Below are 26,123 nucleotides of genomic sequence, written 5' to 3' on the forward strand. Positions count from 1 at the left end.
ACCAGAAAAGATATTCCACATGAAATGGCATGCAAGGAAGTGTTGAATATGTTGCACAGTTAAGAAAACGCCTACGCTATTAGTATGTGGGTTGATGCACTCGTTATGCAAAATGGAGGTGAGGCGTGCAGACTGGACACAAGAGTAGAGTATTTACAAGCAAACAACATGAGCGCCGCCCACTTCTCTACTCTTGTGTCCTGTCTGCACGCCTCACCTCTGTTTTGCATAATCAATCCTTGCCAACTAGCTCACCTTTCTGTCGTTCTAAGTCTCGATGCACTCGATTTCGTTCTCATTAGGCACTGGCCTCTTGATTACTTCGTGGCACAGAAATATAGAGCGCATATCGAACGACTCCATCCATGCGAGCCGAGACGTCAGCTTCAGACTATTTTCCCGATATACAGTCCTGTGTTCATCACTCTGGCTCGAGAGAGAGTGTCCGCTGTAGCAATGGTTTTACCTGGGACGTGCGTGAGCGTGAACGAGTACCGCATAAGACGCATTCTGAACCGTTGGATTCTTGGTGGAAGAGAATCAAGAGGATCGCGACCCAGTAGCGGAAGGAGGGGCTTGTGGTCTGTCTCAAATAAAAACGTGAGGCCTCTCAGAAATTCGTCGAAGCGTTCTGCTGCCCAGGTTAAAGCCAACGCTTCCTTCTCGATTTGTAAATACCTCTGCTGCGTTTTCGTGAGCGATCTGGAGGCATATGCTACTGGACGTCTTTCGCCAGATGGCTGATCCTGGAGTAGTACAGCGCCAAGTCCTTGCGAAGACGCGTCCGCCGAAAGGATTGTCGTGTACATGGGGATAAAGTTTTTCACTCACACTCGTGTACATGGGGTTGTACCTTGTCAGGCATTTGTTAGAGCTGAGAGTAGTCTTGATCTTCTCAAAAGCTTCCTCTTGTTGAGTTCCCCAACACCAGTAGCTGTCTTTGTTGAGGAGGCTGCATAAAGGCGCAGATATAGACGCAGCATCAGGAAGAAACCTTGCGAGGTGGTTCATCATGCCTAATAAGGAACGAACTGCAGCGACGTTTTGGGGTCGAGGCAACTCCTTGATTGCTCTGATGTTCTCAGGATCTGGGCGCGCACCATTGGCGTCATAGATCATGCCCCGAAATGCTACTTTCTCAACAGCGAAATAACGTTTTTCCTTGTTAAGGGTTACTCCTGTTTGTTATAGTCGGTCGAGCACATTACGAAGGCGGTTGACCTGTCCAACTTTGTTCTTGCCGCACACCAGAATGTCGTCCATGTAGTTCAGTAATCCGTCTAGGCCTTCGATGACCTGCGAGAACTTTCTTTGAAACATTTCTGGTGCGGATGTGATCCCGAACGGCAACCTGCGGTAGCAGTACCGCCCATACGGTGTTATAAAAGTGGTGAGCTTTTGACACTCTTCGGAAAGCTTTATCTGGTAGAATCCAGAATTCGCGTCCAGTTTAGAAAAGACCTTGGTTTCCTCGAAGCTTCCCATAACTTGTTCTACCGTCGGTAGCTGATGACGCTCGCGTCTGACAAACTGGTTCAATTGAGTTAAGTGAACGCATATCCTTACTGCTCCAAACGGCTTCATTATGGGTACAATATGAGCGCACCATTCTGTAGGTTCTTCGACCTTTTGTATCATTCCTTCTCGTTCTAGCTTTTCCAGTTCTTGCTTGACTTTTTCTTCATGGGAATAGGAATCCGTGTGGGTGTAGAGAGGGCGTACTGTGTTTCATTCGGAACGAGACTATGGGATGTTCGCCAGATACGGAACCCGTGCCTTGGAATACCTTAGGATACCTGCTTACGATGTCGTCAGCAGTTCCTAAGTCATCTAGGAAGTGAACGATTCCTAGGGCTTTGATAGCTGGTTGTCCCAACAAGGGTGTGCGCAAGTTGTGCACGACGTAAATGTTCTGCTTCGAACGGTTGTCTTTCCGAGCTACTTCAGCGTCAAACTTTCCGATCGTACGAATGCTTGCATTGTTCGGTCCTTTAAGATCACCTGCGTTGTTCAGAGAACGCGGAAGTAAAGGGAAATTTTCCCTGGCGACTGTTACTTCGGCTCCCGTATCTACTTTCATGCGGAGCTTATGGTCCTTTATCAGTACCGCGACGAAGTGCTCAGATGGTGTGTACGCCAATTGCTCGACCATGCCAAGAAATTTATCAGCTTCGGCAATGTCAAGATTCCCGTCAGCTCGTCTCTTTTTTCAGCACGCCTTTTCGAAGTGGCCCAACTTTCGGCAAAACCTGCATCTTTCTTGTTTCGCTGGACAACTGCTTCTCGGATGAAATGGTCTGAAAATGAAAAGAAACTGCAGAACTTTCCACGATAAGTTGGCTTCTGACCGTGTGTAAACTTTCTGCTCTTTCCAGGAGTTTTCTCGAGCTTTACGGCGGCGACGCAAGCTTCTGGGATAGTGCCCGCGTGCTCTTTTAGCTCGGCTTGCTGTTTCTTTACAGTTTCGTTTGTACGCGCTTTTGCCAAAGCAGTGCTCAGCGTGAGATTAGGATCCATCTGTAGTTTTTCCGAGAGAAGCTGGTCTCGTAGTCCTACTACGAAGCGGTCTCTTATTAGGCGTTCCTTCATTTCTTCGAACTCGCATCTGTCTGCTAGCCTGTTAAGCTCGGTTGCAAACTGGTCTGCTGTTTCTCCCAGCTGTTGGCGGCGTAGATTAAAGCGAGCACTCTCGTAGACTGCGTACATGGTATGGACGAAATAATAGCCCTTAAATTTTCACTTTACGAGGTTGAAGTCCTCCATTTTTTCGTCTTTCACGTTTAGCGACCGAAGAATCTCCCGTGACTTTTTTCCCGTGGTATAGAGAAGAGTTCTTACTTGTACTTCGTCTGGTTTCTCATGTAGTCCGGATGCGAATCTGTAGTCGTCGAATTCGTCCATCCAGGCGGGCCAGTCCGCAGCGTTCTGGAAGTCGAAAGGCCTAGGAGGCTTGATTACTGCCATGCTGAAGCGTTGCTTGATGGTTGTCACCGGGAGGACTTGCTCTTGAGGAAGCAGGCGCTCGTTCGCTTGTTGACGGGCTGTTGCAGCGCTACGTCGTAGCCAGCTTTGAGATAGCCACTTCTGACACCATGTCAGACAGTCAGACAGACGCTCATCGTCCCATGACCAAGAATGAACCCTTTTTAATGTACAGTAGTGAAATATATACAGCCAGAATGGTCACATGACTTGCGTGAGAACCGTTTAAAGGAAATGAAAGCATAGCGCTTATCTCAGCGCGTGTTCGTGGCTCAGGCACACACAGGCCGTGTCTGGATGACGTCACAACTATAGGTATATAATACAAGATTTTTGTCGCGATTTCATCGTTTCTTAAGCGAAACATGGGTGTTCTCTCTGCCAGTTTGTTTTTTTCGGTCAACATTCAATTTAGGTCTACTTCAGCATTGAAGCCTGTGAAAAACATGCTTACCACCGCACAAGGCCCTCATTCCACGTTCAAATCTACGATAATCACACAGTCAGCACGATGTACGAAGAGGGCAGGTCGTACTCTTCTGTTATAAGTAAAGATTTTTCACAGCAATGCCCGATAATAGGTAAAGAAACCTTGTGTTTAAAGATCACGTTGTCTAAGGACTCCTCAAAAGCAGTAAGTCATTTGTATTGCGCTTTTTTCAGGTTCAGCGAAGGAACCGACAAGCTTTGCATCTTAACTTAAAGTCATTTGACGTTCATCAATTTTAGACTTTCACGATCTTATTATGAACACATTTGCCTCCCTTTGGCGAGACGTTGAAAATCGTACCATAGTAGCGGTATAACTTCTAAAACCACGACAAACTCGCAATGGTTGCTCAGTGGCTATGGGGTTAGGCTGCTGAGTACGAGGTCGCGGGATCGAATCCCGGCCACCGCGGCCGTATTTCAATGGGGGCGAAATGCGAAAACACCCGTGTATTTAGATTTAGGTGCATGTTAAAGAACCCCAGGTGGTCCAAATTTCCGGAGTCCTCCACTACAGCGTGCCTCATAATCAGAAAGTGGTTTTGGCAGGTAAAACCCCATAATTTTAAAACCACGACAAGCTGCTGTGAGTTTGCAAATGGGGATTCATCGTTGAGCCTCAGGTGCAGGTACTGCATGGATGAGAAGCTCCAGAGAAGGCAGCCCACGTGCACCCAAAGAAGTTATATTTTCTTTGTGCTTACGCTCTGGAGTGAAGCAATTCCTAATGTTCCAGTTCAGTTCTGGTTCATGCAAAAATTGTTCTTTTTTGGCAGTTTTCGATTTTCAGTCCAGTTTCGGTTTTATGTCCTGATATACATACGGAGTGTCTGAATACCCCACAAGCCCGTGCATGTATTATAATTCTACAGCACGCATTACGGAATTAAAGTTCTGTGCAGCACAAATCAGATGAAGTTGCATATTATCCATTTCCACAGCACTCTTTCACTAACATCTAAAACTTTATCATTACAATTTAAATATATTTCCAAACATTTCTTTTTTTACAAATCTTGCATTGAATTAATGCAACATTCTATGATCGCACCCCGCGGATGAACACTCTAACCGCAAGGCTCTCGCTCCCCCACTCACACATATACAAAAATAAAAACCAATAGATAATAAATAGATGGTCTTCAGTGTGGGAATAGACTGTTGCATAACTGATTTCAATGTCGTAGGAATAGCTGAAGTCAACTGATCGGGTTTTTCTTTTTTTTTCGCTTGCACTTGAGCACTAGCTACGTTTATTTTGCCCCACAGTCACAAAATATTTGTAAAGGAGGGCAGCGTCTATTCAGAAGAACTTTCTGTGGGCCTGGTTGGTTCATATTTGATAAATTTATATATATGTATATATGTGTATATAAATATATATATATATATATATATATATATATATATATATATATATATATATATATATATATATATATATATATATATATAAACTTTATTTGACAGGACGGTATATTAAAGAGGGGTGGTCGGAACCCCCCAGTCCAGGCGCCGAAGTTACCCAAACATAACTCTGTCAATTTAGGAGTATTAGCACCGCTGTCCTCCACCTAGAAAGTATGGCACGTGCGTCTGCCAGTTTGCCGATTTTCGTTCTCGAAATATTTTACGGGAATGACGCCCTTTGGTCTCGGCACTCGCGAACATGCACAAGCACCTGGGAAACTACGCAAGTACTTCGTACCGATCCGCCGCGCTGCCCTTATCGCCGCCGTTTTCGCATATATCGGGAACATGTCGACTCGTTCCGGCGCACGATAAAGACGAGCGAACAAATGCGGCGGCAGTTGAGCCCTTGCACTGCAGTCTGTAGAACTGCAGACACAACTCGAATACGGGAAAGAACCGCAAGTATATGCGCGTCGTATAGCGCAGCCCTGCCAGATTTTTCGACTTCGCCCTTGTGGAGACGCTGTTCACCGAGTGCCATTCAGTTACGGTGGCGTTACCGGAAACACTAAGGCGCATTGAGATCCTTATATCTATATGACCAAAGGTCATCAGTAGAACGCGTACTACAGCGGCCGCCCCCGCACTGCACTGCACTCCAACACTTTTGGACAGCGCTGGAGCTAAACAATGGGTGGTAAGTGGCCAGCGATGCTTTTCATTAGGCTTTTCCGTCGGCGCAACAGCGGTGCTACCGAATGAAACGTTGCGGGCACTCGGGCTTCTCTCCTCGCTATGGCCACACGCCCAAGCATGCGTTCTGAAAGCGGAGCCCGGTCGTCCGCATACTTGTCATATGGAAGCGATAACAGGTAACTGTAATTAATAAGGCGATGGTTTGGCCTATTGTTGATTGTTAGGCATACTAAAATAGAGAATGAAATCACTGATTGGGTACACCCACACAACAAACATCTTGTACACTAGTTCTTAAAAAGTAATTAGTTAATGTCAACAAATGTCATTACAAATGACATTACAATTTCGCTGAAACATTATTTAGAATGTTCAGTTTCAGAAGTAACTTATTTATTATTAAAACTGTCATGAATAACAACTTTGAAAGAACAATGAAATATACTTGAAGCAATGTTTAACGTCAAAATCGAGCCTATTCAAGCATTGTTGAAGCTACCCTGAACGCCAGTATTGAATGTTAAGTGTCCACTGAAATATATTCTCAGTTTTAGTGGACAGGGTTGGAATTGCACGAAACTTTTCATTGAAATATTGTTAAGCTATGTCTTGTCATTTAGCTGAACCACTGATGTCTTATTGATGTGGCCCTAACGCATGAAAGGCCAGGACCAAATTTAATTGAAGTTGCTTTTGTACTGCAGGTCCTGGTATGGTTACGCAGCATGTCGACGTATATTTTGCCTAGAGCGTGCATTCATTTTCAACTGAAAAACATGATCTCGTGACAGTCTGTTTTAAACCATACTTTAAATTTGCTAGCAGTAGTGTTAGGTTGGTTTTTCAGTTAAGAAAGCTAAGTCAATGTTCTCTCTCGAAATAGCGCAATATCAAGGCTGACAAACACTTAACGATAAGACGAGCCCTTGTTGCATTCCGCTTCCTTTGGAAATCGGCCGCTGCAGCTGCTCTAGAACCTACGAATATGTTAAGTTTGTGCTCACTAAGACGCTACCATAGTAAAGTATGTCATGACATATACTGTTTATATGCTCTAGCCAAGCCATTCAGTTGGTTCTCGCATTCGGCTTTAAAATTTTAGTAATATAGCATTTAACTTTAAAATACCTAACGATTCTTCGGCGAGCTCGCCAGCCCTCTCACGCGAAAATTGTAATGCCTTGTATCTATCTGCACAAAAATGGGTAATTTGCAGATATTTAATCTTTATGATAATGTAAATGTATATGATTAGTAGCTTTTAAGCGATACTTAAATTTAGGGATGCACCCACTTGAAATATGGAGTTGGGACAAGTTGAATTTGGAGATCGGCAAACGTGAAATTTAGGCGCGTGCCAAGTTGAAATTTTTGAGTTGGCCAATTTAAATTTTGGGATGGGCCAAGTTGAAGATAGAATTTCACTGCTGACATCCACCCTTTCGTGTTTACAGTGCTGTTGTGGCAGTTAACAACGCAATAGTAATTTATAGTCTTCTGAAGAGGCGCCTTCGCAAACAAGAGACGTCCCGCGCGCAGCGTGAGCTAAACGCGAGCGCGACCTTACACCCATAGAGAAAGGTACAGCCGCGGCCACGTCTGTGTAGAGCGCGCGAGCAGATGGCCTTGCTCTGCGGGGCGACAGCGTGCGGCAGTTGCGGGGTCTGACGCACTGTGCCCAGGAGCATGCGCGGCCTATAATATACATGCAGAACTGCATTGCACGAGTGGCAACGTTGAAACGGGCAGTTACGCTTTTATGTACGCTTCCTCAGGGCGCTCTCGGTATCGCCATGCCAAAAGATTACGCGTTTCAGCTGATAACACGCGCCCGACTCTCACGACAAACTATGCGTGCTTTCTGGCCGTTCCGATTACGCGGTGATACGAAAAAATGATAACGCCAACAACAGCGTCATTGTGCGCCCCATAATAGCAATTGCGCGTCGCTCATCCGCTGTGAGTCGGGGAGCCAGTGCGAATAAATTCTGCGAAAAGGTTTGACTTCTATGTCTAATATAGGCAGCACGCGTGCGATGTTGTCATTTGATTCACCAATCCCAGATAACATTATCTGGGATTGGTGAAGACATAGTTTTTCATATCAAGTGCCCTGACAGAATCGCCCACGCTATTACCCACGTGCGCAATTCCCTTGTCATCGCGCGTAGTAAGGTGGCGCCCTCGGGTAATGCGCACAACCGGCAAAACACGTGCGTTTACCAACATAATTTCTGGTTTAAAGCAGCGTGAACCGACCTGCATGTCTATTAGGCCGCGCATGCTCCTGGGCACAGTGCGTCAAATCCCGCACCTGTCGCACGGTGTCGCCCCGCAGAGCAAGGCCGTCTGCTCGCGTGCTCTACACAGACGTGGCCGCGGCTGTACACCCGTGGGTAGCGAAATCGTTCCGTCAGTGGATAAACGGGCGCTGGCGTCTGGGATGAAATAAAGGGCGAAACTTGACGAGCACACGCTTGCGAAAGCGACAGCGAGGGTGACAGCGCATCGCGACGATGCACTCTCCTCTCATGCAACGCCTCACCGGCTACTGCGGCAGCTGGTGTTCCCTTTCGACCGCTCTGCTCCGTCCGTCGAGCAGTGCTCGTGTCCGGCATTCCGGCTCAAATGGTGCGATTGCATTGAAGGGGCCGGATGCGGCGAGAAAATATGACAATCGTCTACGAAAGCCTCAGCATGCTTTGGCACCGGAAAGGCCATGGGTAGACGCCCATAAGCTAGGAAAAGCAAGTAAGCAAAACTAAGCAAAAACGAAGTCAAAGAAACGATTCCTACGCATTTGTAGACAATACTTGGAATTTCTGTACCTTTTTCATAACAAAGTAGATTTCCATACGCGGCTGTTATTGGCTAATAGCTGACGTCAAACAAGAAGCGTGTTAAGATCAGTGCGATTCTTTCTACTCTTAATTTTGCATAACGTACGCCTCCAGAGTCACCCAGAGTACCGGTTAACCTTGGTGCGGCATGAGTCGGGGCAGTTTAGGCAAATGAAGGTATGGGTGGGTGTGCCACAATGAGTATATTCTTGTTTTGCAAGAAAGCCTTAATAAAAACGGTAAGGAAAATATTTTACACATTTTCCTAAACGCTTAAGCTACAGACAAAAGCTGTCAGCCCCGATAAAATTATTTCTACTTGTGTAAAACTAGCTTATTGTGATGCAGTTGTTTTGAATTTCACGTTATTAAGTTCTTTCAAGTCACATAAGCTATCGAAATTGTTCATTGTTGCCTATTAGCAAGCTGTATTTAAAGACCTTTATTATGTGTCGTCGTTATGTTTCTGATCAGTGTTCTTATGAATAAAATATATATATATATATATATATATATATATATATATATATATATATATATATATATATATATATATATATATATATATATATTGCACTGTAAAGTAGGGTGCAGCGGGGCTGTGGCTAGGAGAGAGACAACGACGACGAGAATGAACAACCTTGTTTCGGTGCTCGGTCGGCTACACTACCTCTCGCTGCTCCAACGTTCTAGTCGCGAACGCTTACTGCTTAAAGTGCTTCGCGACAATATATATATATATATATATATATATATATATATATATATATATATATATATATATATATATATATATATATATATATATATAGCTGCTGCTCATCCCTCCAATACTGCGCACGCGCCTGTCTGACAGCAGCCGGAATAGAGGAGAAATGGAGGAAGCCCGTGGGCAAATTCCTCATTAGCGTTCCGTAATTCTCGCACGGGCGCGGTATGTCATAGAAGTCGTGGGTCGCTTTGTAAAGCGAAAGCTTTACTAACCTCATCGAGCCGAGTTTCGCCTTCGCTGCGAATTTGCCCTTCATTTGACCGCAGCTGCGCCGTAGCCTTGGCAACGCATTATGTGACTCGCCGCGGCTAGCTCCGGCTATGGTGGCGTACTTCGGCGCCGCCGCGTGCGCTAACCGCCGCCGGCTTAGCGCATGCGCTCTCCGCAGCTGAGTCGGCGCCTGACTAAGTCACTCGCCGTGCTGGCTAAAGCCTGTTTCACATGCAAGCGATTGAGCGAATGGAGCGAACAGCGGCGCGGCGCTGCGAAGCTTTTCGCGAGGTTTCGTTTCGCATGCATTGCCTCCGCGCGTTTTCCGCCGCTGCCAATATCAATGTTGCTGGCGAAAAAGACGGGATTTTCAGCCAGTTTCGGCAGTTTGCGACTACCAACATAAGGATTGCTTTGTCCCTGCCTCTCAAATTTTTATTTTAAAGATACATATCTTGCGCTTAGCTATTAACAATTCTTTGAAAAGCTCTCTTGGCAAGTTGCCCGTACTTGCCCGTGTAGCAAGTAAATAAGCATCGTCCTGTGCGCAGGCGTTCCCGCACTAGTCCTCCACTGGTCACGTGTCGAGGCGGGCTGTTCGGAAGCGGTGCTGCGGCTCTGCCGCTGCGATAAAATTCCAACTTGCCCGAACCTCGCCGCTCCCGCCGCTCGAAACAGATTTCTGCGGCGCGGCGGGAGGATTCGCAGGCTTCAGAGGAGCGCCGCGCTCGCCTAGTCAGTGCGATCCTGGCCATGGACGAGTGGGAGGCCTGCTTAATGTTATCCGGAGCCATGCACTGCGGCCTGCCTCATAGCATTAGTCGCTTCGGGACGTTAAAAACGTTGAACGCCACAAACCAAATCAATATATGCGGGCATACATTGCAGCTAAACGACTGCATTCACAAGCCTCAATGAGCCTTGAAAAAGCGTCGATAATGTGCTAACTTTTTGTGGAGCAGAAAAAAAAGTTCCTCAATACGGTCGCTTTTATGCCACACGCCTGCTGCAGGTGCGAGCACTTCCGTGGCAAAACAGCTTCTGTGAAACAATTCGAGCATATTCGAAAAAAAGTCAAACGCACTCACAACCGCGCACAGCATGGACCCATACGCAAGCACTTTTTTAAGGTGGATGTCCGACTCCGGCGGCACACGCTCCAATATTCATTGTTTCCGAACGCACTGTGTTTTCTGCGTTCATTGGACGGATATTACATTGCAGTGGAAGGCTTACTGTCTGCGCTTTGCAATGACACTTAGTGTTATTGCCTAACCTGAAGCGTTAAATAACGACAATCAAAATAGTGTAAACAAAAAACGGTGTCTTATATCGCCTCCTTTGTACTGCAGTTTCGACAAAACTGTTCAACATAACAAGATGAAGTTAGCTGTATCTTTAAACGAAATTTTATACAAGGTTTCTATGAAGATACTGCCCGTAAAGAAATTACAAATTTATATAGGTGCTAAAATATGGACAAAACAATCAAAGTTTAAGAATTAATCTTTTTTTCATTTTCAATGCGGAGCAACAATAATTAGTTATTTTCTAGGCTAGAGTGCACTTATCATCTCATCAACATCGTTCATCATTTATTATTCCCTTAAGGGTTCCATGTGGAGTATTACATAAGGGGGTAGGGCAAAACAATAATACAAACATCGAAGGAATGGTCATGTACATGTATCTACACGTACATGTATTTGAGGTTTTGTGCTCTGACTGATGAGCATTTCATAAATTATTTCAAATTGGCAATTGATGGCTATATTTGGTAACGCATCACTGAAGAATATGCAAAACTGTTCTAGCTGAAACTCAGACATATTCAGTAATCAAGTAGCAAGGCCTGTCTCCACGCTTCTTTTCTTTGTGCGTTGCGCTCGCCAGGGGTCACAAACTATTGCACTTTCGCCGGAAAGGAGAAGCGTCGATTGCTATAGCAAATTAGTTGATATAGCAATCGTTGATATAGCATTGATATAGCGTTGATATATCAATTAGTTGATATAGCAATGATATAGAGTTGAGAAGATAATATACAAAACCGCAACGGTGTGCTTCCAGGTGGCACGGATTAGCAAATGGGGGAGCGGAGGAGGCTGGGCGACAGGAGGCAGCAAGGAGGAAACGCGGTGAAAGCGAGGTGGTGGAAAGATCTAATAATGGCGCTGCTTTTGTAAGATTGAGGGGTTTTAATCCCCAACGTAGCTAAGTGCCATCTGCCGAGCATGAGGACTCACTCTGAGGACACCACTCTTCCATAAGCGTTAAGCTTCGAGTTACACGACAGCGTGGCGGCGTCCACGGTAGTGGCGACAACCAAAGAGAGACTACGCCAGTGGTACTGGCTGACCCAACAGGCCAGCTTCGGAGACGCTAGAGAGAATGCGGTCCTCAGTTTTCTTCTAATTTTCAGTTTTCTTTCAAGTTCTTTTATGTACTGGCTAGGGTGCAAAAGTTGCGCGCACCCAATACAAAGGGGAAAGCCTTATCATCATCATACCCTACTCCAGTTCTACAGTGGCAAACCGTGCTAAAGCACACACAGCTTTCCCGCTGCATCTGCTCTCGAATTTGGGGGGTAAGCGAAGGGGAGGGGTATAAATCTCCTCATTGTCGCTGCTGCTGTGAATTTTCTTTAATTTCTACCCTTATCTCAAATAAAGCCACAACAACAGGACCATCTATGTTCATTTTACATGGCTGGTACATTAGTCCCCTAGGGCCTACAACAATTGTCATCATATGCAGCACCGGTGGTGCCTTGTGAAACGCGTGGTGAGATAAGTATATACAAATGCCGCGCACAAAATGCCTGAGTGTTTAGTGTTACGTATTTATTTGCGTGTTTTTCGTGACTATGGCTTCCATAAAACAGAATGTTGCCTTGATAAATTTGTTTTTCCTTTGGTTTCCTTTCTAGAACACTGCTATCAATGTGGGACCAGGAGCAAGCAGTGCATTCGATGCCGCCAGAAGTACTGCCGACATGTTTCGACGCAGACTGATGAACGTAGTTCAGAGGTAACCCGCTTGGTTTGACACACAAAAGCAACACGTTAAATCAAGCTAAACGCGTCAACAATTAGGTTAGTGCGTCAACATGCCCAAAGTACCTCTTTTACCAACATCATCGCTGGAATATTCAGTACGCATTATGGCTGTAAATGAACTTGTGTAGCTTTAGTAATGATTATACTTTAGCTGCGGGAAGCGCTGAAGTAAATAATGCAAACAGAACTTTGGTGAACGAAAAAATGGCATAAACGGAGAAGATAATTGACGCCGCTGTGAAAACATGGCAGGAGGTCCCAGGATGGTAACATGCCCCCTCTGGTTTAGTGGTCAACTGTAATCAGCCTAATGACAAAGAAAGGTTAAGGATGATGCATTTCAATCTCGGTAATACGCGTATCACACGCGCACTCGCGATCTCCTTTAGGATAAGCGAGCGCCAGACTTCCTAAGGGAGTTTGTCTTCAAAGAAGTTGTGGTCGTGTTACACGGCCAATACTGAGTCTATAAAAGAAGCCGCCAGACGCGCGTTCGGCGGTGTTTGGTTTTTGTACGAGTACAAATATGTAACTTCTAATTACGCTCTGAGCTATTGTTGGGGGTGAGGACTTACGGAGTCCCATTTGTCGGAAGCGCCTCCCTTGCGTAGTATGAGGGATCACGCGGCGTCCTCCTCACAGGTTTCGCTTACGGCGCTCAATAAAAACACCACGCAGCAGACCTCCTGGACATTTATGTAGGTACCCTCAAAACGAGGGATTGTTTTACTGCCGAAATAATAATCTTGTGCAAACTGAAAGCACACAATAGTTCACAGACGCTCTCTTTACCGAATACGTACAGTGAACGCCACTGCGCGCGGTCGCCGCGATGGAGTCTCCAGAACAGACTTCTTGCGTGAAAGGTAGGCAAACGCTGTGAGCAAACCATGTGAAATGTGTTCTTATAGTGGGCTGTCTGTATAACTAAATGGAGTATAACAGTATGAGGCCTCAATGGGGCAAGACGGGTTCGCGGTGACTGACTGCGAGCCTCCATCCATGCATGTACGCGCGCAATGGGCCCTTTCATCCGCCATGGTTGCTCAGTGGCTATGGTGTTAGGCTGCTGAACACGAGGTAGCGGGATCGAATGCCGGCCACGGCGGCCGCATTTCGATGGGGGCGAAATGCGAAAACACCCGTGTACTTAGATTTAGGTGCACGTTAAAGAACCCCAGGTGGTCGAAATTTCAGGAGTCCTCGATTACGGCGTGCCTCATTATCAAAGTGGTTTTGACACGTAAAGCCCCATATTTTTTTAATGTTTCCCTTTCGCTGCGGGCGCGTTCTCGCATCGTGCCCTGAACTTTAGGCAGCAGCATCTGAGCATTTGACAGCACACAAGCAACCAGTGTTGCATGGAAGCTACCAGAGATGCTCAAATATAATTTCTTCATAAATACGGCTTTCTACACCTACCAGGGCGATTTTGTATGTCCCATCGCTATCACTGAATCTTTTTTTTCTAAAGTCTTGGACGTTTAAATACCATTATTTCTCAAGTTGCCTCGCACTGTATGTTTGTCGGTCTTCTCAGCGAGCAATTACCGGCTGCTTCATTTATTTAACCCAGTACATTTCATTGTTGGGTGCTACACAAGTGTGAGCATATGTCATGCCTCATTTTATGTGCTTCTTACCGCTCCCTCTCCATTCCAGTGAACTTGCCAGTATCCAGGATAAGCAAGTTCATAGGCCAAAACTTCATGACAATAGCCGGGCAGCGCGCGCGGGCTAGCATCTCGGTGCGTGCTTTCTGCTACTCACAGAAAATCGCAGACCCGGCTCCGTATTAGAAATCTTCCTCGCGCCTGTGCTTGCTCCACACTCGAGTTGTTGCCGATAGATGTCTGCCGGTTCTAAGTTTCGCGAGCCAAGCTTCATACAGCTTCTTGTCCTGCGGCTACGTGTGTAGGTTGACATCGGGTTCCGTTGCGTACGTCCGCCACTGCGGCACCGAGCACTAGCCTACCATGCTGCACGCCCCCAAAGGCAGCCACTGCCTATTATAGTGCTTTCAAATGTTGTCAAGCTGACACTCAAGGGGAGAAAGCCTCACCAATTAATCAGAACCGCAGCGCAGCTCGGACTTTAAACTTTCGTTTTCAGCTCGCTTCGGCGCTTCAGAAGCAGCCGATGCGGCCGTTGTGTCCACATGATCCCTCATGCCACCTCACGCCGATGGTGGCGCCAGCTTTTCCAGTGGCGGAGCTCGCCCCGAATGATTAACGCTCCTTCCATGAAACACAGATTACTTAATATATTTGATGCAAAAACATACAACTCGTCAAGAGTAAAAGTGCGCTCGGTAAACATAGCAGAGCTGACAGCCACTCCAGCCACCCTGTACTTATCCGTGCGTTTTTTTGTGGTCTGGTGAGTAGGCTCTGCTATCTGTGATCCGAACCAGTGCGAGCTATATATACTCAAAACACAACATTTCGTGCACGGTGGCCTCGTCAGCTTTCCTTTTATTTTATGTACTGTGCCGGCGTCGGTCATCAGTGACCACAACGACAACTGCCCGACTAGCACGACAAAGGCTACGTTTACATGAACCCGACGCGAAAGGACCGAGTCAAGCATAGGGCTGATTAAACCCGACGTGGCCGCGTTTACATGACCTCGCTCCTGACGAGTCGGGACAACGACTGCACACAGCGTCGAGCCGAGACATAATCGTGTTCACACTGTGCTTCTGGCTCCCGCTGCCGTCGTCATAAGTTCCATCACCCCTATGAGGTTGCAATGTACAGGGCTTAAATTGTCTTGGCCTTGTCCTGATACTATTCCCCCTGCCGGCGCCTAAATCACGATGTCAAGGTGATCCCGCCCAAGTCTTGGCGCTGGCGGGCCTAAGGCGGGCCGGATCCGTCCGCGTTTGCGCACTAAAAACCCTTCAAGCTGGATAATTCTAGCGTATTCGGGATGACTGAGCTCGATTCGACGCTTTATTCAGTCCAACCAGTAAGTGTTTACACGAACTGGACATGCATATTCCAGTCCAACAAGCTGAATCGACCCGCATCTGTCGGGTTCATGAAAGACGAGAAAAACGTGGCTCCAAGCGGCTGAAGTCGAGAGTGTTTGGCCACAGCCGGCAAGTATAACCGTTGCTGAAATGCGGTTGAACTTTTATTTAGTTCAATAGAAATGTCATAAGCACGGGCATGAGTAATTTTAATGCAAATAATTTGTTAATTCTCCGTTTTACAACAACCAGTATGGGCACGAGGGTACACGCGTCAGCCGCCGAGGGAGATCGGCAATCTCTCTCGACCAAAATCTCCATTAAACTTCCTTGGCGAAAGGACGACCGTGGGGCACCGAACACATCTCCCTATAGGTAAAGAAGACGGAGTAAAAAGGAGTTTGCGGGTGCCCGTGCGACACAGGTATGAAATGGAGATATGCTGACGATTGTATTTTTTTCTTTTCTTTATGGGGCGGTAATAATTTATTGGTTTTATCTCTTCATTTTCGTTTAGACAATCTATAGCAGTATGTTGAGAAATATTAAGATGTGTATCTGTTTTGATATAATGTTCGTCTACTGACTGTCCATTGACAAACGTTGTTAAGGGTTTATTCCTTCGTTGTCAATTCCGGCTTTATATAAGTTATCTATAAAACTCATGTTCGATTTTTCGGCGCTATGTTACCGTGGTCGTACGTCGAGGAAAGGAAAAAACTAAGAGGGAGCGTCACGCGACAACTTGGAGCCCAGTCACAAATCATGTGAAAGCTCATGGGAAAGAAGGCCATGATGATATGAAAGGCAAGTGGTATAGCGTCTAGCTTCCTCGCACGTTACAGAGACAAAGGAGTCGGTGCGCATCGTGCCGGCGGCCGTCAACTACCAAGCATGAAGCACATAGCACTAAGAGGATGACTTCTTGACCAGATGCAGCCAGCATATCAGAGTTACCACTTGGCCGAGATAAGACATGGTTAGAGTGCTTGGGAACACCAGGACATAAGCAGGAACAACGCTCGTGCTTATATCTGGGAATTATCTATTTGTTTGTTTGTCTTTCCTAGTTCCGAGGCATCTTTCGCAGCGGCAGTAATCAATTAGCGAAGGTTTCAGCATCTGAACTGGAGCTCCAGACTTAACAAACATTAAGGACTTGCAAATTATATTCCAATAGCACTGTCTGTGACAGTGGACGGTCTTCGCGGTTCGTATCGACGCAAGGCATCATGCGAAGCATGTAAAAAGTCACCGCGGAAGAGGAGAGGCACAGCAATGACCTAGTAAAATGCAGAAAACAAAGCGTCACAGTTTACTTGGGATGAAGAGTAGTTGCAGCGGCGGTAAAGCTGCGGAATGGGAATGGATGCGCCAGGAGACGGTAGAAGGTCGCAAATTGCTGAGGTATCTATCACAGCCGATGCAGTGCGTCGATATCACGTGGTATTAGCGTCACAGGTCGTGTGGTAACGAGGGCAAGAACATCGGGATAGTGTGACCTGAGGTCTGTAAAAAAAAATTGTGCCAGTTTCGCCCGAAAGGCGAAGCGTTTATTGCGATAGCAAATTATTAGAAACCTATACGAAGCAAGGATGGCCGATTTACGAGCCGTAAAAGCTCGTAAACATTCGCTTGCAAAGTAAATAAACAAGCATGGTGTCACTCGCGCTCGAGCAAACATAAACACATCTCACTCCATGACCGCGGACACTCGCTGTCAAAATATGGGCGGGGCGTGAGGAAGAGCGGCAGCAGCAGTGAGCGGATTGTCCTTCGTGCCGCCTCTCTCGTCAACGCTAAGAATGCGGCGACCACACAGCGCACACCGAGCTATCAGCCCTAGGCGTATCTAGACCCTGCATTCATCGCAAATAACTTTTAAGATTCTACGGCCGCACTCAGCCCCACCATAGGTGGCCTCCACCGTAATAGTTACCTGATCATGGGGGGAAGAAACAAAATTTGTCCTGCAGTGACGTTTAAAGTGTTAATATGACGCAGCTAGCGGCGAGGTAGAAAAAAATATAATTATTTAACTTTCCCGCCATGTCCACATCAGCACTGCGGCACACGTCCACTCATCACTGTTTTGTTCACTGGTTTTCGGCGGTTTACAAGCTATATTTTATTATAACTATCCATGCACTCTACTAGAGAAATTTGCCGGCAGTCGTCTCGTCGTTACAAAAACTCAGTCAGAATAGTCCGGTCGGCACGTACTTTATAGTAATTGAAATTAAAAAAAACTATATATTAGTATGTCTCCCATGTACGGGTAACGACTGCTCTTTTTCACGTAGTTAATAAACGAAGTAGACTAAAGACTACTAACTAGGGTTTTATGAGTTCTTGCACTGATATATATATATGAACAAGCTTCACTTGTTTTGTTGCACCTAACCTAATATTTCGCACTGAGGAAGTCATTTTTGTATGGATACCGCTGCTGCAGAATTATGCCAGCTAATATCGTATAGTGAGTTATGAAACTAAATCTAACATTCTGCAGGGTATCACTGCAACAACCCAAAATCAAGCTGTAGAAAACTAAGCGGAACTGAGCTAGATGTCTTCCTCGAAAGGATAAACAGCTGTCAAGCAGCGAGCGAATACGCTGCTCTTCAGCGAAGTTTCCCGGCTGACGTCACACGCGAGAGTGAACCACTCATACTTCTCGAGGTGATTGCTGCATCTATCGCTTCGAAATTAGGCGACGTCGCCGGCGTCATCTTTACTCCTCTCGTTTTCCTTTTCCATTTTTTTTTGCAGGTCCCGTTATCCGAGTCTCTCGAGTCCGGCGACCTTGCTGATGTGGAGTTCTATGTTGAATGCGGGCATTTCCCAGACCAGCGTGAAACCTTCAAGGCGCATAAGATGATCCTGGCTTTGCGGAGTGACGTGTTCAAGGCCATGTTTTATGGCGACTTCGCCAAGGAGGATCGCATAGTCATCACTGACTTGCACCCAGAGGGCGTCCGTGGCCTCTTGCGGTAAAGTTCCCTCTTTTTTGTTGTACTTCTTTGCTTGAGAGCACAAGTCTACAAATCCAGATCCAGGGCCAAATCCGACCAGCGGACATCTGCTGATTGGCCCACCGCTTACCGCTGCTCTGCTAATGGTGGTCATACTGTATACCGGAGCTTACTCACCGCGACGCAGTCGCATAGCATGGGTGCTAAAACTTAAAGCTATTCTAATCAGCTTCTATTCCATTTTCTTCATTAACCTCCCACGATCTGTCAAGCAATTTCGGGGTAACGCCCACTTCACCAGCTTGCCACGAGACGTTGCGAAAACCACGAAAAATTATTTTGCCTCATTTGGCCGAATAAAGGAAAACACTTCCTTAAGGTTCTACGCCAATTAGCCTTCTGCAATTGGTGGAAGTGTTTTCGGTACACAACATGTTCGTCTGTCGCGACATCACAAAACCGCGTAAGGCCACGACGTCACTAATTATGAATATATGCTGAACCAGACTTTTCGTAGAATAGCCGGGCACTGCCCCTTTCCGAAAAGAATAGAAGGTGGTCGTTCACTGATCTCTCCGGCCCTGTGTACTCGGAGCTTCTGGCAAGAAGCAGTTTCTTTGCGCATAGCAAAAATGTTTGCGTGCCAGTGTAACGTTGCCGAGCCTTTTCGACACGCATATAACTTCGCTCTGATATGCGGCTCTGTGCACCTCGCTCTCGCACCGTGCTGGCTGCCCGCTGCTGGGTGACGGCCGGTGATATTTCGAGGTCAACGTATCGCAATCAAATTTGCTGAGTGCGTTCTTCTGCACGCTTCACTCATATCTTGAAAATATCAGGCTTGTGAGTTAGTTAGATTTTTTCACAAATTAATTTCGTTCGTTCCCTCGAAATAGCTGTCTTGGCTGCTGCTCAGCTATTGGCCACATTGCGTTATGACGCAAGAGGGGGTATACGCAAGCACGCTAGGAATTAATAGCAGACGCAAGGCTAAGGAGGGAGCTAGGGTTGGGCGTGAGAAGTCGCTGTCACGAAAAGTTACATCCTGTGTGGACGAGCAAGGGATGGGAGGCGAGTGGTGTCGGTGGCCCCATGAACTTCAATCCTCGCCATCTGCACACACTGAACGGACCCAGTCACTAAACGAGTGAATAACGTTCTTGCCACACTTCGCTCGCAGTTCTCATTCAGCGGGAAGGGAGGGGGGCGACCGAGAAAAGATGACGTGAGAAGGCAAGGAAACGCTACTATAATAGAGACGACAGTGGTTGCGGGGAAACGGGATAAATTTAAGTGCTATTTCTGAAAAATAAACACCATGCAAATATGTCAAGCGGACAACTTACGCAGGACGTGCAGCAAAGGCGCTGCATTCATTAAAGCGCACCACACAGTCTACGCGACACCACGGAAGCGTGGGCACGTCGAATCTACACTTCTATGCCGGCCGCGGTAGCCTTGCGGCTGTGTCATTGCTCGAAGTCGCGAATTTGTTCCAGACAGCGGGAGCCGCATTTCGATGGGGGCGGAATAAAAAACGGTCATGCACTTAGATTTACGGACACGCTAAGGCACACCATGGTGTCAAATTAATGCGGAGTCCGCCACTACAGCGTGCCGCATAATCAGATTGTAGTGTTGACATGTACAACCCCATAATTTAGTTAAAGTTTAATACTTCTGCTGCGATGCGATGTGCCATGTGAGGCAATGACAATACTCAACCCTCTCGGAGGTTATAAAATATGGCGCACTACAATGCGTCAAGCAAACGCCTCATCCTGTGTGTTCTGCGCGCTACGCAGACAAACGGCAGGGGTGCACGCAAGGTGACCTTTAACGTCAGCTCAGCACTATCGCGTTGGACTGAACGTTGAAAAAAATTAAACATTCGCCTTCAACATCACTGCTAATTATCGTCAATCGAAGCAAACAGCACAAAGCTTCGCGCACGTCGATTCCCACAGTGCGTGGGATCTGCGCTCTTTTTCCTTCAATCCTACTCCTCGGTGGGCTTGGTGCATTCCTGGCCCAAACGCCACAAAGGCTTCAGCCCTTTCCCCGAAATTTTTCGTGCTTTCATGCACCGCCGAACAAAGCAACCCCCGGCGCCGGAAATCATTCTAGATTTTGTCTAGAATGTATTTTGCACTCTCCAAAACACATTTCAGCGTGAACATTGCGAAATCGATGATGCACCACAATACGGACGATTTGCAAAACCGCTCGAGGCACTCTAATCTTCTTTTATGGCAAAAAAGGTACGGGCGATTCGGAAACTTGGGAAACGCCCGAGAAGATAGTAACAAAATTCTGCAAAGACCAACTAGGAGTATCAACAGCTGCAATCGCACGTGCACATCGCCTTGGACGATCTTCAATTGAACGTACTCGACTAGTTATGATGAAAATTTTCAATGAAAAAGAAATTGAAACGGTGCTTAGAATGACCACATGCTGAAAGATACTGACTTTGGAATTTCTCGTGATTACTCCGAGGCGGTTCGCGATAAAAGACGTAAATTATGGCAGTTCTCAAAAACCACAAAGAAAGAAAAAGGCCGTGTAAGCCTTGTCTTTAACAAACTAAAAATTAACAAGGAAGTGAACGTATGGGACACTCAAGCAAATTGTGCGAAGATAGTTTCCCCGGTTTTGTCTCCAGTTTGACACGGCGCCAACCTTTCAACTTCACCTAAGCTTCCACAAACATTAACAAATAGTACAATTAGTATTGAGGACGGTTGTTGCTTTCTATACACTAACAATAGAAGCATTATTTCTAAAAATGTCGCACCATCTTCAGTAATCGACTCAAAATCGGCAACAGTAATAGTATCAACTGAAACTTGGTTGAACGATGCTATTCCTAATGAAAACGTATACGTATCGCATAACATATGCGATAGGAAAAATCGCCGAGATGGTGGTGCCCTCCTTGCAGTAAACACATTATATTGTAGTGCCAGTGGTTATTAGCACTTTTCCTGTATGTGTAGTCGCTTGTTTTAAATTCAGCTCAAGTAACGTAGTTATTGGTGTCTTTTATAGCCCACCGGACCTCACTCATGGGTTCACAGCAGAATTTCATCTCACTTTTATCGAACTTACTCATGAGTTTCCACATTCTAATGTAATCACTTTTGGTGACTGGGGAATTTCGCAGACATAGCATGGTCCACGCAATCAACCTATAGCACACAGTCAGAGTCCCATGCGTTACTCCAGGGTTGTCTCGATTTTAGTCTAGCCCAGTTAATTTCAAGCCAGACACGATGTTCTGCGCATTCTTCTAATATTCTTGATTTGCTCCTAATGAACAATCCAGATATTTGTTCTGAAATAACTCGCATTAGTGGTCTACCTGATCATAATGTTTTAGCTGGTCGCTCCGTTCCTTCACCTATCAAAAGGCAAATTATCAGCAAGCAGAATAGGTGTTAGAAAAGAGCTAACTTTGATCGTGTTAACAATTCACTATCAGTTTTTCCTGTCGACTTTCTGAGAGATTACTTGCCGCGGAGAATAGAAGAAAACTGGTTATTACTTTAAAACGCACTTACTAATCTCATAGATAAATGCATCCCGATCATTTCAATAAAATCCAATAACACTGCTCCTTGGTTTTCACAGAACCTTCGTCGCCTAAATAAAAAGAAAAAAGATTATTCAGGCAAGCTGACCGAAATAAATCATCTGAGTCGTGGCGTGGGTACAAAGCATGTGACACAGAATACCAACGTTTACTCAAAGCCAAGCGCAGACAATTCTATAAACGGGACGTGTCATCGATGTTAACAGCTAAGCTTCGGCGCTTTTGGCGTGTCATTAATCTCAAGCATAATCCTGACATCGTCCTTACTGATCATGACGGCGCAGGGATAACTGACAGATTGTTCCCAACTACTGAACGAAACATTTTCATCGGTATTCGCGCGTGAATGTTTGGAACCGTTAGCCACCATGACTCACACTGACTCGATTATGCAGGAAATAATTACCGATTCTGGAATTTATTCTCTCCTTACTGATCTTAAGATCTCATCCTCCGCTGACAATATTGGCTTAAATAAAACAATTCTAAAAAATAGAGCCCCAAGCAGTGGCGTAGCTAGGTCGTCTGGCACCCGGGGCCCATAGGTCTAACAGGATGCAATTTGCATCGGTTAACAATCATAACTCATCTCTAGTCACCGTAACATCTGGTGTACCAAAGGGAAGCGTGCTTGGGCCTCTACTTTTTCTAATTTATATTAATTACCTACCATACGGTATCAAATTCAATATCAGACTATTTGCTGATGACTGCGTGATATATCGTGATATTCACTCTAACTGAGATCATAACGTTCTTCGATCTGACCTAAACACTATAAACGTATGGTGTTCAACCTGGCTAATGCCCCTAAATCTTGCTAAAACTAAATTCATGTCTTACTAATCAGGCACCCCAAACTTCAACATCTTACATCTTAAACGACAGCCTTATTGAACAAGTTTTCAGCTACAAATATTTTGGTGTACACCTAACCCCTAGCTTGACGTAGAATAATCACATTAACCATATCCTCGCATCTGCAAACAGTTCGTTTGGTTTCCCTAAATATAACCCCAAACATGCTCCCGTGCACTTACGCAAATTGGCGTACAAAACACTAATACGCCCTAAAATAGTGTACGCGTCAGCCATATGGGATCCGCACGAGACATACCAAATAACTGACTTAGAAGCCCTGAAGAACCGTGCTGTACGCTTCATCTTTTCAGATTATTCACGAGAAACTATAGTAACAGTATTAAAATAGCGCCGAGCTTGAAGCCTTGGCCCTTTGTCGTAATACATCTCGTTTAATACTATTGCACAAGTTTTACTCTCACGTATCTCTTCATAACCAGTTCATGTGTGAACCCTCAGCCATTTTTCCCTGTCAGAATCATTCTTGCAAAGCCAAATGCATCATGTGTCGTTTCCTCGCATGTGGTCAGTCATTTATACCTCGCATCGCGATAGAGTGGAATAATCTGCCATCATGCATTGTCACGGAAGCAAATGCCCCGAAATTTACAGACGCTCTACGCATGAACTTTTGATGCGAAAGGTGCATTGACATTTCCAAAGGCGTGCTTTAGACTTTCAATTTCAGAACTTTGTGAGTTTAATGCTGTTATAAACATTTGACGCCAAAGGTGCATTGACTTGTCTAAATTCGTACATTCGACCATACGAGACAGACCAAATTAACGCACTATCAGAGAAGCTGACAAGGCACGCAGCAAGGTCCGATGAGACGAAGCGTTCTGGTGGTTCATTTGTGCCGTTATGTCACAGAAAATATCTATTTTTTTTTTCACCTGCGCCAAGGCATCCATGTCAAGGTACTAATACCAGCAAAGGTAACTACGTTCTCGTTTATTTTTCAACTTTGACTTTTATTCACGAGGACACACTGAACCTCTCCATTTTTTTTTCTTTTTGTTGTTCTCGCTACCCTACCCGCGGGCTGCCAGAGCCAGCCAGAGCGCATGCGTGTTTCTCGTGTTGCCCCGACCACCACGCGGCGCACTTCAGTGCGCATTCGTTTTTCTCTATCCGAGTGGGCTTTAGACTGGCAAAGATTAGGGCGCTTTCTGGCTAGCAGACGAGAAAAGGAAACAATGGTAGCTCGCCACAATGCGTTTGACTGAGCGCCACCACTCCAAAAAGTCTTCTTGTCCCGCTGGTGTAGGATACCGAGCAGCATGGGTATGGTTCTCTGTGGACCAAGCTCCTCACATTTTATTCGATATTTTTTTCAGCAGCCACATTAGGTGCCGAAAGTAGGCATTCGAGTGTGGCCAATATGCTTTCCTTTTGAGTTTTTTGTTATTTCCGCGTCCCCGCCCCACAAAAGAAAAAAAAGGCATTGTTGCCGCCCAGCGAATTGTCTCATGGTGAAAGTTCGATTTCGTTACTTCTTCTTTTGCAGAAAGTAATGGGCCACGGGAGACTTCAGTTTCCGGATACATTTCTTATATTATTGCGATTGCAATAATATGGACACTCTAGGCTCATTCCTGCCGTCGCTGTCGCGTTCCGTACAAAGTCCAAGGGCGATAACATCGTGACCGAGCGCCGCATGTTGTATGTGCAAGTGATAGCGTGGGTGGGGGGGGGGGGGGAGGAGTGTGAGGGAGGGGTGGCATTGGTGAGCCGACGATGGTGGCTCAATCTGGTGTGCGCAAGGGAAACAAAAGCGGGGAGGAAGCGCGCCGCCTTCCGTCGCGCGCGATACAATCGGGGGGAAAACAAGGAGGGAGGGAAGGGCTTCGGATTCTGTGAATCTGTGATTGCGCAACATGTTTATTTGCCTTGTTTGACGCATTATATACAGTGACTTTTTGTTATATCATAATCAGTAGCATAAGCATATTTGATATCCACTGCAGGCGAAGGCCTATCCCTGCGACGTCCAAATACCCCTGTTCTGCGCCAACCGATTCTAACTAGCGGCGCGAATTTCCAAATTTCATCGCTTCACCTAATTTCCGGCACCTGTCTCGACTGCGCTTCCCTTCTCTTGGCACCTATTCTGGAACTCTAATGGTCCAAGGTTATCCAACCTACGCATTACATGACCTGCCCAGCTCAATTCTTTTCTCTTAATGTCAATTACAATATCGGCTGTACCCGTTTGCTCTCTGATACAGACCGCTCTCTTTCTGTCTCCTAAAGTTATGCCCATCATTCTTCGTTCCATCGCTCTTTGCGCAGTTCTTAACTTGTTCTCGAACTTTTTGTCAGTCTCACAGTTTCTGCCCCATATGTCATCGCCAGTGAAATGCACTGATTGCACACCTTTCTTTTCAGTGATAATGGTAAGCTTCCAGTCAGGAGCTGACACTTTCCGCTGTATACTGTCCAACCCATTTTTATTCTTCCGTAAATTTCCTTCTCGTGAGCAGGGTACCCAGTGAGTAATTGACCTATGTAAGCGTACTTCTTCAGGCTCTAGAGGTTGACTGGCGATCCTAAACTCTTGTTTCCATGCCCGGCGATTCATCATTGTCTTCTGCATAATAATCTTGAACCTCACTCTTACACTCTCTCTGGTAACGTCCTCAATCATTTGTTGTAACTTGTCTCGAGTGTTGCAGGACAAGACAATGTCATCTGCAAACAGGCGGTTGCTGAGATATTCGCCGTTGATCCTTACTCCTAAGTGTTCCAAGTTTCATAGTTTGAATATTTCTTGCAAGCACGCAGTGAATAGGATGGGAGAGATTGTATCTCCTTGTCTAAGCCCTTTCTTTATAGGTATCTTCCTACTTTTCCTGTAGAGAATTAAGCTGGCTGCGGAAGCTCTGCATATATTTTCGAAGATATTTACGTAAGCGGCCTGTAGTCCTTGATTACGTAATGTCTCTATGACTGCTGGCATCTCTACTGAACCAAATGCCTTTTCGTAATATAGCTATGAAAGCAGTGTGGTTCGGCTGATCGTACTCTGAGTATTTCGTGACTATCTGATTAATGACATGGATGTGATCCACTGTGGAGTCACCCTTACTGAAACTAACCTGTTTCCCTGGTAGATTGAAGTCCAGTGTTGTCCTTATGCTATTGGAAGTTATCTTGGTGAATATTTTATATAATACTGGTAGTAAGCTAATGGGCCGATAATTTTTTCAATTCTTTGACGTCACTCTTTTTGTGGATTAGTAGAATGTTTGCAC

At 45.8% G+C, this 26,123-nt stretch overlaps 1 protein-coding gene across 1 annotated transcript in view; it reads left to right on the top strand.

The window, feature by feature from the left end:
• Window positions 1-5,222: 5,222 nt before the first annotated feature.
• The window catches only part of LOC135920874 (BTB/POZ domain-containing protein 6-B-like), a 38,009-nt gene continuing 17,108 nt past the window's right edge, over window positions 5,223-26,123 (top strand). The window contains exons 1-3 of the mRNA XM_065455126.1: window positions 5,223-5,581; window positions 12,332-12,432; window positions 18,208-18,428. Coding sequence (XP_065311198.1) covers window positions 5,575-5,581; window positions 12,332-12,432; window positions 18,208-18,428 — 329 coding nt within the window. The 5' untranslated portion in view covers window positions 5,223-5,574. The remainder of the gene's footprint in view (window positions 5,582-12,331; window positions 12,433-18,207; window positions 18,429-26,123) is intronic.

Source organism: Dermacentor albipictus, chromosome 8 (genome assembly GCF_038994185.2).
Source record: "Dermacentor albipictus isolate Rhodes 1998 colony chromosome 8, USDA_Dalb.pri_finalv2, whole genome shotgun sequence".
NCBI classification, from domain to species: domain Eukaryota; kingdom Metazoa; phylum Arthropoda; class Arachnida; order Ixodida; family Ixodidae; genus Dermacentor; species Dermacentor albipictus.